The 12,392-nt window shown below is 34.6% G+C and overlaps 1 protein-coding gene across 1 annotated transcript in view; it reads left to right on the forward strand.

The window, feature by feature from the left end:
* Positions 1 to 294: 294 nt before the first annotated feature.
* Positions 295 to 12,392, forward strand: part of LOC141404964 (proclotting enzyme) — a 45,716-nt gene continuing 33,618 nt past the window's right edge. The window contains exons 1-2 of the mRNA XM_073988841.1: positions 295 to 633; positions 872 to 1,245. Coding sequence (XP_073844942.1) covers positions 1,215 to 1,245 — 31 coding nt within the window. The 5' untranslated portion in view covers positions 295 to 633; positions 872 to 1,214. The remainder of the gene's footprint in view (positions 634 to 871; positions 1,246 to 12,392) is intronic.

Raw genomic sequence — 12,392 nt, forward strand, 5'->3', positions numbered from 1 at the left:
ATATTTCCATGTGTTACAATCGGAATGACAAATTAAATTATACCCTCCATATTATGGTGGCATAAAGCCCAACTTAAAATATTTTTTACAGTGTATAACACATATCAATATTGTGATAAAGCTATTTTATTGGTGCGTTTTGTTGTTGTTTTTGTTACTCCAACGTCAACATGAGCTGCGACAGACTTCAGCTCTAAGTTGTGCTTTACTTAACCACGCAAAACTTTTTAAACACAAAACGCAGTCGATGCCAAAACTAAAACATAAAACTATGAAACAGTCGCAGACGTGCTTGGCACGATTACGGAAGGAATAGCGGAAGGTTTTACTTGACAAGACTTGAAACGAAAATTTAAATTGAGTTTTGAAATTAAGACATAACGCCAATAAATTTTCAAATAATTTACGTACGTACCACGAGAGCAGGCAGTGTGTAAAGTGGCAAAAACAAAGTGAAATTATTAAATAAGAAACAAAAATAAAATTTTATTGCAAAATATATGACAACGACAACAACAACTATAAAATGTGCAGTTGTGTAAATTTGTGTTAAATGTTTATTTTCGAGATTAAAGTCATTCAAGAAGAAGAAGAAAAAACAAACGAAACTAAAAACTCATTGTGCAGAAAAAAGTGAAGAAAATAATTAAATTTATTTTTTTATTTTGGTTATTATTAATAAAAACGTAGTGAAACAAAATTTTGCTTACAAATTGGTAATTGGTAGTTAAAGCTGACGTCCGTCTGTTGTTCAAGCAACCAAACCAAGCAGCCAACAACCAAAATAACAAAAATAACTGAGGAGGAATATCACAACAAAAACACAAAAGAAAGAAGCATTCAACACTTTCATTTTCATTGTGTGCTTTAGCCGACTGACTACTCGGAGCTAAGCTGACTTTAGTCAGTCATAAAACTGCCAGCATATTGACGTTTTTTGTGTGTCTGTCCGCCATTGGCTTGTTCAGGCCCTTCTTTGTCGTCTTGTTGTTTGTTTTTTATTTTCTTTAACAAAATTGTGTTAAATAATCTGTGGCTTTTAAGACAAAATTACAACAACAAAGCACGTTAGCTGGAATTCGAAACCCATAAAACCGAAGATAACTTATTTTTGCAACTTCCGTTTCCTGGCAAATGTTTTGGGAGATTGTCGCGTTTAAATAAAAATAATTTCAATTTCGACTACTCATCGCTGGGAATCACTGCTGGCAAAAATGCACTTCACTGCATTTCTCATAAGTTTGGGTAAGTTTCACATTCTGCATTTCTTTCTTCACTTTATTGCCATTTTTATTTGACTTTTTCGTAACACTTGTGAAATTTGCATATTTGCTGGTGATGTTTTTTTTTCATACTTGAAGTTTCTTTGGCATCTCATCTCCAGTTCTTCTCTTCTTTTTCTCTACTCTTCTGCTGTTCACATTTATTTTATTGACTTCGTTTTGATTGCTTTTTGTTAAACTTTTATCTGCTCTTTACTAAACTTTGTGGCTGAAATGAGCCACCGTCGCCAGATTAACGATACCTGGTAATGTGTGTGTGACCCTAATACCAAAAATTAACGTTTATTTAATTTGCGGTTTTTTATTGTTATTATTTCTTTTTTATTTATTTACAACTTGTCACTCTTTGTTCAATATAGTAATTTTCGTATTGTATTGTGTAATAATTATTTGGCTGGTAATTGTTAGTTGTTCGTTATCCGCTGTCATCGCTGCTGTTTTTTTCTTAAGGTCAAATTTTGAAAATCAGGGCCAACGGGCAGACAAATAAATCAAAAGACTTAAGACACAAACATAACAGTGTTTCGCTTAAATCTCCAACCTGTTTGAAAATGAATTAACAATTTTTTATCACTTCGAACTGAATGATGATTCATTTCATTTGGAAATACTAATAACATGTTTTGATTGAATTACAGATGTAAAATCGCGATAATTGGTTAGTGTCTTAGGGATTTTGAAGTACATAATTACTTGTTTTTATAACTTTACCATGTTTTTAATTAGGTTAAGGTCATTATTGTTGTCATTATTAGTCAGCAGAATATCAGACATGCATGGACTTAGTGGTTGAACAAATGCAAGTGCATAGCTGATAACATGGGCTAAGTTGTTATTCCGTCACTTAAGTGGGAAGATATTTATAAGAGTCTTTAAGTTGATGTTCATACACTACACCACCACTTTCGGTTATCACTTCAGATGCTTATCATTCGAAGTTATTCTATAAAAACAATGCTAAATTTCGCCCACTAAGCCTGATTGTCTAAATTTGAAATTTCATCAAAATCGATGAGACTTTTGAATTTTTACATTCTTAGCATTTAGGCCCTCAACAGAACATTTGTTCTTTAGGCCGAACTAAGAATAGAATTTTTGTTGGTTTGCTTTCCTAATATTGCATATTACGTTTTTTATACCCCAAGCTATTAGACAAACGTAAAAATAGTTTTAGACCCCAATAATGTTTGGACTAAATGCGTTGCAGATCTTTTGGAGTCGAGTTCATACTTTGCATATACGTCCGTCTATCTGTCTGGGTCACACGATAACTTTCGAACGGATCAACCAATTTGATTCAAAATTCGGGCATCGTAATACTTTTCGAAGATAGGTCATATCGGTTCACTAATTCGGGTAGCTCCACTACAAAATTTCAAAAATGTACGCTAAAATGGCGCACACGCACGATAGCTCTCGAACATCCAAATATGCCTGATGGTCGTACTTAACCACCGCTGAAACGTAGCATAATGGTTGCATGTTTGGGGGGCTTCGGTAGGATCCCAATTTTTCAAGTACCATCTTAACAGCTCAGCTCAAAGGATAATTAATTAAGATTAACCGATTTGGTGCATAATTTGCATATCGTAATTTTTCTACCGGACATAGATCAGATTCAAATATCGGTCCACTTCTTCGGGTACCTCCCACACAAAATTTCGGAAAAGTTCAGATTAAGACCTGCTCTCGAATCTCTTTGATTGTTTTATGCAGCAACTTGTATTCGCTGCCCTCATTACCGATGGATCACGTACTATTTGCCCAAACTTAGTTTAAATTCGAAGATTGACGATATCGGTTCACTCCTTCGGGTATCACCCCCACAAAAGTTCAAAAATGTTCGTTAAAATGGTGCGCACGATAACTTTGCGATTTAGTCCAAACATTGCACATCGCAACATTTCATTCAGGCATACATAGATACGATTTGAATATGGAATATGTATATCAGTCCAATCGGTACATCCACACAAAATTATTTTTTTTTTGCAAAAATCCTGTTTCAAGACATATTTCGGATCGTTTTGATTTTTTTTCGCAGTATGTTGTTCTCGCCCCCCGATTACGATGGTACAAATTTTCGGGGGTAAGTCCATATTTTCTAAGATAATGGACCAAAAGCTTTGGCCGTAATTTTACACATCGTAAAACTGCTTTCAAACAGCCCATCACATTTTCAAGACCTTTCTCACAAAAATTCAACATTTTTAGTTAATGTGCACTTAATGCGATATTATGTTTTTCGTGGTCAAGTCCATGCTTCCTGACAAAATGGTCCAAAAGTTCTTAATCCTACGATGACCAACTGAGATTACTGTTGGCCGCAATATCTATTGGAATGAATGGCTTTCATAGTAGGATCACTTTCAAAAAAATGCTCTTTCCATATCCTGAGCACACTATCTGTACATGTTTCCAGATTACCTTGCTTATCTCTACAGTAGGATGTGCCGATGCCGAAGCCATAAGTTTGATGTGTCACTCATTGGTAGAATTTATGGATGTCATTCTGGTTCCTGTACATCGCGATTTTTCGGTCTTGCTATTCCATTTCACTCTTTTCTTGCGGAAAAAAGTTACTTCTCCCTCTTTATTTCACCCAATAACTTTCTCGTTGCTACTAGCCCTGTATGTATCATTCTTTTCGGTAGCTGCACTTCTGGTCATTCCATGTTATCCATGGTGGAGGCCTATGGAAAGAACTATGGATTTTCCGGTTGTTTGCATGAAATGCGCAACACATTACTATTGCGCTCATATGTTATCGGAACAAGGTACGTACCTATGCTGTAACAAGGTGGCGATTCTACACCATTTTCAATTGTGATTCAGGAAATAGCCGTTGCAATTTAAAAGTTCCATTTGAAATACAGATATTTTATTATACCCTACACCACCTTGTGGTAAGGGGTATTATGTCTTTAGTTTGTAACATGCAAAAGGAAACGAGATAGACCCATAGTTCCTTTTAGGGATATACATAGAATCACTTTCTGAGTCGATTTACGCATGTCCGTCTGTCCATGTATTTTTGTAAACAAAGTGCAGGTCGCATTTATTGTCCGATTCGCATGAAAATTGGGGAAGATAGTTTTTTGGCCAAAGGACAAACGCTATTTATTTTGGTAAAAATAGGTTCAGATTTGGATATAGCTCCTATATATATCTTCGCCCGATTTAAGGCATTTAGTGCACGAAACACGCTATATATGTCCGATTTCAATTAAATTTGGAATGTGCGACGGTATTTAGTCCAGAAATAAATGTGCCAAATTATATAGAAATCGGTTCAGATTTGGATATAGCCCCCATATATATCTTCGCCCGATTTAAGACACTTGGTGCACGAAACACGCTATATATGTCCGATGTTAAAAATAACCTGAAAGCCAAAATGAAAATAAAATCCATCCTCGGGGAACAGATCGAATATATTTTTATTGAACTTTTATCTTACTCTAAAAAGCTTTTAATTGGGTGCATTTATCGGCCAAGAAATACAATTAACTTGCAACTGCTATCCAATGTTCTGGAAGATATAACCATGGGCTACGACGATGTGGTTGTTGCAGGTGACTTCAACTCCAATGTCCTAGTTGATTCCTCATTAATTGAACTCATGTCAAGACTGGGTCTATCAGCTACAAATCACACAAACCCAACACATTACTCTACAACCACTAACACCCTTCTAGATTTATTTTTCATTAACAATGTAACAAACGTCTTGCTGTATGATCAAATAAGTGTCCCATGTTTCTCCAAACAAGATCTAATCTTCCTTGCATACAACTTCACCTCACAAGAAAAGGTGGATACGTTTTCCTATCGTGACTACCGTAATCTAGATTACACATTCCTAAGCTATAAGCTGCATGAAGTTAACTGGAATGTTTTATATACGATGATGTCCGCTGATCAACAGCTAGATTTTCTCCGGGAAAATATTATACGCATTTTTAATGAGACAGTCCCTCTAAAAAGTTTACGTCCCAAAGCAAATATCAAGCCTTGGTTTCACTCCACCATAAAAAGGTATATTAAGGACAGAGACCTAGCATTCTCCAGGTGGAAACGTTTTAAAACACCTGCAATTTATGAAGAGTTTCGCATAGGAAGAAGGGAGGTTAATAAACAAATATATGCTGCAAAAACTCTATATTATTCCACTAAGTTTAGATCCGCGATTGACACGAAAAGTAAATGGAAACTCATAAACGACATCGGAATTGGAAAATCAAAACCCGTCACTCACTTTCATGAAGATATAGATGAATTAAATAAAAAATTTATCAATACACCAATTATAAACTCCGATAATTCATTCTATAGCACTTATCTTGAGTCAGAAGACAATGCAGATATTGGAGACAATTTCGAGTTCAGATGCGTGGCACCCGATGAAGTATATGGTACTTTTAAACTTGTAAAGTCAAACGCCATCGGTCTTGATGGCATTGACCCCAAATTTATACGGATCATACTTCCTCATATGTTACCTTATTTTACATACTTGTTCAATAGTATTTTAACTTCTTGCACGTATCCCACTCTATGGAAGCATGCAAAGGTTATCCCAATCCCAAAATCTAACAACGACTATCGCCCGATTTCCATTCTTTGCTACCTCTCTAAGGTATTCGAGAAAATTCTCCACAAACAAATGTCGGAATATCTCCATCGTCAGTCTTTGTTGTCAGATAAACAATCTGGATTTCGCCCCGGTCACAGCTGCATCACCGCCTTAGTCGAAGTAGCCGAGTCAATAAGAACTGACATTGACGACAATAAAGTTATCTTTCTAGTCTTACTTGACCATTCAAAGGCGTTTGACTCAGTTGACCACAGAAACCTTTGCATGAAATTAAGGACACTCTTCAAGTTCTCCTCCACAGCAATACACCTAATAAACTCATACCTGAGCGATCGCTTTCAATCCGTTTGTATAGGCAAAACACAATCTCTGCCCTTGATAATACCTAAAGGAGTACCTCAAGGATCAATAATTGGACCGCTATTATTCTCATTGTATGCCAATGATCTTCCAGCACAGTTAGTTCATAGCAACGTTATTATGTATGCGGATGACGTGCAAACCTTTCAAAGTTGCTCGGTTGATAAGGTTGACGATTGCATTTCAAAACTCAACGAAGATCTTTCCCGTATACATAAATGGGCTACGGCAAACAGCCTATTATTAAATCCCCAGAAATCTAAATGCCTCATCGTCCATAAAAATAAACGTTTCTCCCTAGAAATCTCAAATATAGTTATTAACAATCAAACAATTGATATTGTTACCAATGCTAAAAATTTAGGTGTTGTGTTTAACCATACTCTAAGTTGGTCTAATCATATTAACATAGTTGCCGGGCAATCACATTCTAAACTACGAGCATTATGGGCTACGCAATCATTTACACCAGTCAACATTCGTATGCTTTTGGCAAAAACATTTCTGATACCTGGCCTTTTTTATGGGTGTGAGCTGTTCGCAAGCTGCGACTCCTCGAGCAGGCGGAAATTAAACGTAGCTTTTAACAACGTAATACGCTATGTTTATGGATTAAAAAGAACCCAACCTGTTTCCCATCTCTCTTATACCCTTTATGGGGTTAGTTTTGACAAACTACTAAGTATAAAATCGTTAATATTTCTACACAAAATTATTGAAAAACAAGAACCTAAATACCTCTTCGATAAATTAAATTTTACTCGATCTAGCAGAGGCAGAAAACTTATTCCCTTCAGGCGGAGAAGCCTAGTATCTGAATGGCAGTTCTATATCAATTCTACGCGTCTTTGGAACTCCCTTTCACACTCAATACAAATCATTAGCAACGCGTTTATATTTAAGAAAAGGCTATTTAACTTCTTCAATAACTGAATTAAATAATCTATGTAATAATTCAAGTTTTCAATGTAATCATTCAAATTGTTTAATTTAAATTTAAATATATATATTTTTTATTTATTTATTGTAATACCATCTAATTATAATCATGTGTTATTGTTAAACATTAATCGGATATTTCATAACACAACTAAACCTGTACTCTAATTATAAGAGTTAATCTTGTTGTACAGGTATTAACAAATAAATCAATAAATCAATGAAATTTGGAATGTGCGACGGAATTTAGATTAGAAATAAGGGTGCCAAATTATATAGAAATCGGTTCAGATTTGGATATAGCTCCCATATATATTTTTGCCCGATTTAAGGAATTTGGTGCACGAAACACGCTATATATGTCCGATTTCAATTAAATTTGGAATGTTGCGACGGTATTTAGTCCAGAAATAAGTTTGCCAAATTATATAGAAATCGGTTCAGATTTGGATATAGCTCCCATATATATCTTCGCCCGATTTAAGACACTTGGTGCACGAAACACGCTATATATGTCCGATTTCAATGAAATTTGGAATGTGCGACGGAATTTAGTCTAGAAATAAGTATGCCAAATTATATAGAAATCGGTTCGAATTTGTCTATAGCTCCTATATTTATTCTCGGCTGATTTTAGGTATTTGATGCACGAAATGCGCTATATATGTACGATTTCAATAAAATTTGGAATGTTTGCCGGGATTTGACCTATAAATAAGTGTGCCAAATTATATCGAAATCGGTTCAGATTTAGATATAGCTCCCATATATATTTTCGACCGATTTTAGGTATTTGATGCACGAAACACGCTATATGTCCAATTTTGATGAAATTTGGACTATGTGACGGAATTTGGTCTACAAATAAAGGTGAAAAATTGTATCAAAATCTGTTCTGATTTGGATATAGCTCCCATATATATTTTACATATTCACAGTGGTGTAGGGTATTATATAGTCGGCCCCGCCCGACTTTGATCCTTTCCTTACTGGTTAATTCAGAAATTCCAGTTGTAATTCAGAAATTCCATTTGAAATTCAGATATTTTATTTGTAATGCATATATTCTCTTTAAAATTCGGATATTCCATTTCGAATTTAGAATATATCCCTTGAATTTCAGAAATTCCATTCGAATTTCAAATGAAATATTCTGAATTTTAAATTAAATTTTCTGATATCAAATGCAATTTCTGAATATAAAATGGAAAATCTGAAATTTAAATGATATATTCTGAATTTGAAATCTGAATTTCAAATGGAATTTCTAAACAATGTTTGCTCCTCGGAACGTTCTTACATTCAACCAGGGCTTCGCAGTCGAGCCATTTTTGCCAAGACTCCGACTCCAGTCCAATTTTTTTCACGACTCCGACTTCGACAAAAACTCCGGAGTCGACTCCGAAAATAAATTCCACCAGTCAAATTACAGTCATTTCAGTGTAAACTTTCAAGATACGTTACATCGGGAGGTATACCAAAACATGGACCTATATTGTAGGTTTTCTTCGCGTTGGGAATCCGGAATACAGTATGAAACCCTTTCAAAATAACTAAAATCGGACGGTATCGTTACAAGGTTTCTCTACCGAAACAAGGATCTACGAATATATTTACAATTTTCCGAGTTTAACTTATGTACTAATGAGACCCGAAATACCAAATTACCGTAATTACTGTCCGATAACAGTCTTTGTAATTTTTTGAGTCATGGAAAATTATCCATATTCTAACAACGCAGCGTGAAAGCGTATTTCCCTATAACATGCACTTTCGTGGTTATGGACCACAGAAGACTTAAGGCCCCCATGTCAAAGGGATCATTTTGTCCAAATCGTTCAGAATTTTGATGCAAATTTGTAGCTCTTCATCTTTAAGGTCAAAATCGGCGAGGTCAAAATTCGTTTGCAATTTTTAGGGGGTTTTGGTCTGTAGAAACGGTTCTCAGAAGGTTAAAATTGCAAAATTACATTTATAAACACTATTTGTCATCATTCTTCACCGTTTTGGTCAGTCCATAGATGCTGAAGCGTTCAATATTCAAGAAAACTACAAATATATTCCTAAGCAACTTTTTATCTGAACTTTCTGAACTTTATCTGAAAACCAACGTTAAGTTCGGCTAGGTCGAATAGAAATTATAAAATATGCTTTGACATTAATATATCCACCATCCTATAGAGGTAATGTTCGTAATTTAACGTCGATTTGTTATATATTTCCCTTCCTTCATAAATCGATCGAAAAATTTACCCCACACGCCTGATATTGGCAGTACATTTAATCGAAAGCGTATTTTCCTTTCCTTTCATAGGGAGACAAATGGAGACAAATGGTCAAGTAGGTTTTCTTACCACATGACCACATGCTCTTCTGTTATAAAAAACAGATTCCCCATAAATAAGTACTTCAAAAGACCAGAATTTCCTCACAGCATACGAATATGCTGTTTAGAAAAATGACATCTTATAGATTCAAAAAATTCAGCAAGAAGTCTAGTAGGATCAATATCACTTCTTTAAAAGTCCAGTTGGCTTTCAGTATGATTTCTCTTAATGTACTACAAGGTTTTTCTTAGAAGTCCAATAGGTCCTTTCACAGAAGACAAACATGACTTCTAATAAAAAACAAGAGGAGAAGACCAGTGAGTCGTCTATGAGATGACCAGTAAATCTTCTAGAAGATCTTCCCCATGAATATACAAACATTATTCCAATCAAACAATCAATTGATCCAAAAATGTTTCCGATTTAAACAGATTTTAAGTATTTTTTAATTAAAACATTTTTATAAATGTTGAATAAGTTGTTTCCCGGAGTCGGAGTCGAGCTTTTTTCATGACTCTGACTCCAGACTCCGACACAAACTCCGAAAACCTGCATTCAATACGCTCAATAGTTTCTTGTTTTTTTCATCTGGTGGCTGGCGCAACGTGTCAATTTTGGTTCAAATAGTTAGGATTTATTTTAAGTCGATATTGGCGCCTTATCTGGACATTAGTCTTCTCTCTCTCTAAAGTTTTGGTAGATTTTTTATTATCAAGGAAAGTTCTTTGGGTTTTAACTGTATTTATCATTTGCTTCAGCAACTATTTCATCAGCGTGGATCTGTTTTGGGGATACACATTTCGACATTCAATTAATCGAGTGTTTGTTTTCAAAAGTTTTTTACCACAATTATTACATGGATTTTTTGCAGTCGAGGTGGAAATAAAGCGCAACATTTCCATGTTATATATTCCAAAAACGATTTTAAACCTTGCAGAAATGTTAATTGCATTTAATTGTTTTCAATATTTTTATGACTTCACTATAAATGTTAACATGAATAACCTGACTCCGAAAGATGTGATGTTGTAATTTTAAAATCAACAGCATTGCTTTTTGCCACAATTATTGTTATTATTTTGATTATCTGAAATCTTTACTTGCAATAATAATAATCTCAAAAAATATTCAAACTGGTTCCACAACGACCGACGAATGGTGAAAAGAAAGTGAAAACAAAAATTCAGCCCGAAAAGCTGAGAGTTACAACAGCACAACAATAAGATGACATTTTAATGTGGTCGATTGTTTTTTTGTGTTGTGTTTTGGCATTCAAATGGAGTAACGAAAAATATTTTTATGATTCAAATAAAAAACGCGATGATAATAAAAGAAATTTAAAACATATTTAAATTGTGACAAAAATGACAACTACGAAGTGGAAATGAATGCAAATTGCCTTTTGCCTATGTAAATGCAACCAAATTGTGTAGGAGTTGGAGTTGTTTCTTTGTGGTTCAGGCGAGGTATTAGCTACTTGCAGTCTATTTTGTTGTTTGCTTTGAGCTTCTGCATTATATCTTGGTATTGAGGTACTTCCTGATATGACTAATGACGTCATTTGCATTTATTAAAAAACAACATTCCAGTCAGTCCCAAAGTTGAGATAGTCCCAATGATAGCGGCATGTAATTACAACATGCCGGTGTTATCTTGAGATAGCGCCCAAGTTAAAAAAAAACTTTTGTTTTACGATACGTTAGCAGCTCAGCCACAATTTTTGTGTGTTGTAAATCATTTGGGGGAAATGGGTCTACTTTCCGATATAACTGACAACAGTTGTGGGTGAAAATATCATACAAAAACTTGGGTAGTTTTATTTATAAAGCTATATAGGTACATAGTTTAAATGGGTCCGACTTATGGCATATAAAATGTTATTTTTAATGCAAACCAACTGTGACTTATGTAAACGTTTTTTTTTTTCGAGCGTTCCCAACGCCACTCTTTCCCACCCCTTCTGACCTTGGGGGCGACCACGTAGGGATCGCGTACACATCATGATCCGGAGCATGACGGGTAAAGTGAGCATTGAATACTAGCTACAGAATATTCTTCAACAGCCAGTACGAATATTAGGCATATTCTACACATTTAGATACGAAATTATTCTAGATTTAATAATATTTATATCTAAACCAAAGTCTACAATAAAATAAAAGGAATTAAAACCATCACACATTCTGCAGACGGGTTCTTCAGATGCATAATTTGTGCAATGAAAATTAATATGACAGAAACGATAGTATCTATCTTCTAGGTCTAGTAGGAATATTTATTCTAATAGATGAAATAAGAAAATCTGAAGGTATATAGCCATTCAAAAATGTTTGTACCATAATTGTATTGAACGTTACACGACTACTTTTTAATGTTGGTAATCTAATTAGCTTAAATCAATTAGCAGGACGAAATCAGTACAACATGTCGCCCCTAGAATATTAAGTGTTCCAGTACTGTTGCTTCTACCGGGATTTTTGGTCTCAATTTGAGTATTATGGAAGATAGGCTACATCTGTCCACTTCTTAGGTTACCAACCAACTTAAGTGGCTGGTAAGCGCGATAACTATCGAAGGGACAAATCATTTTGTCCAATCTTTGCAGTTCGTACCTAAACAAAGTTCGTTCCAAACCTAAATAAAGTTCTAAAAGTTTCATCATCATATTTTTGTCGAATGTCGATAAAATATTACAAACATATTGGGAAAATATTTATCAAACATGAAAGTGTTACCAAAAAGCAACCGATAAACGATTTCAAACAAATAATTGATTGAAATTTGTTTAAGTGTTTTAACCAATATTTGTTATCGACGATAGTCAATATGAACATTACTTTTATCGGTAAAAAATCAATTAAAATTTAATCAGATTTTTGAATTTTT

Source organism: Musca autumnalis, unplaced genomic scaffold (genome assembly GCF_047663935.1).
Source record: "Musca autumnalis isolate F117 unplaced genomic scaffold, ASM4766393v1 scaffold_1, whole genome shotgun sequence".
Classification (NCBI taxonomy): domain Eukaryota; kingdom Metazoa; phylum Arthropoda; class Insecta; order Diptera; family Muscidae; genus Musca; species Musca autumnalis.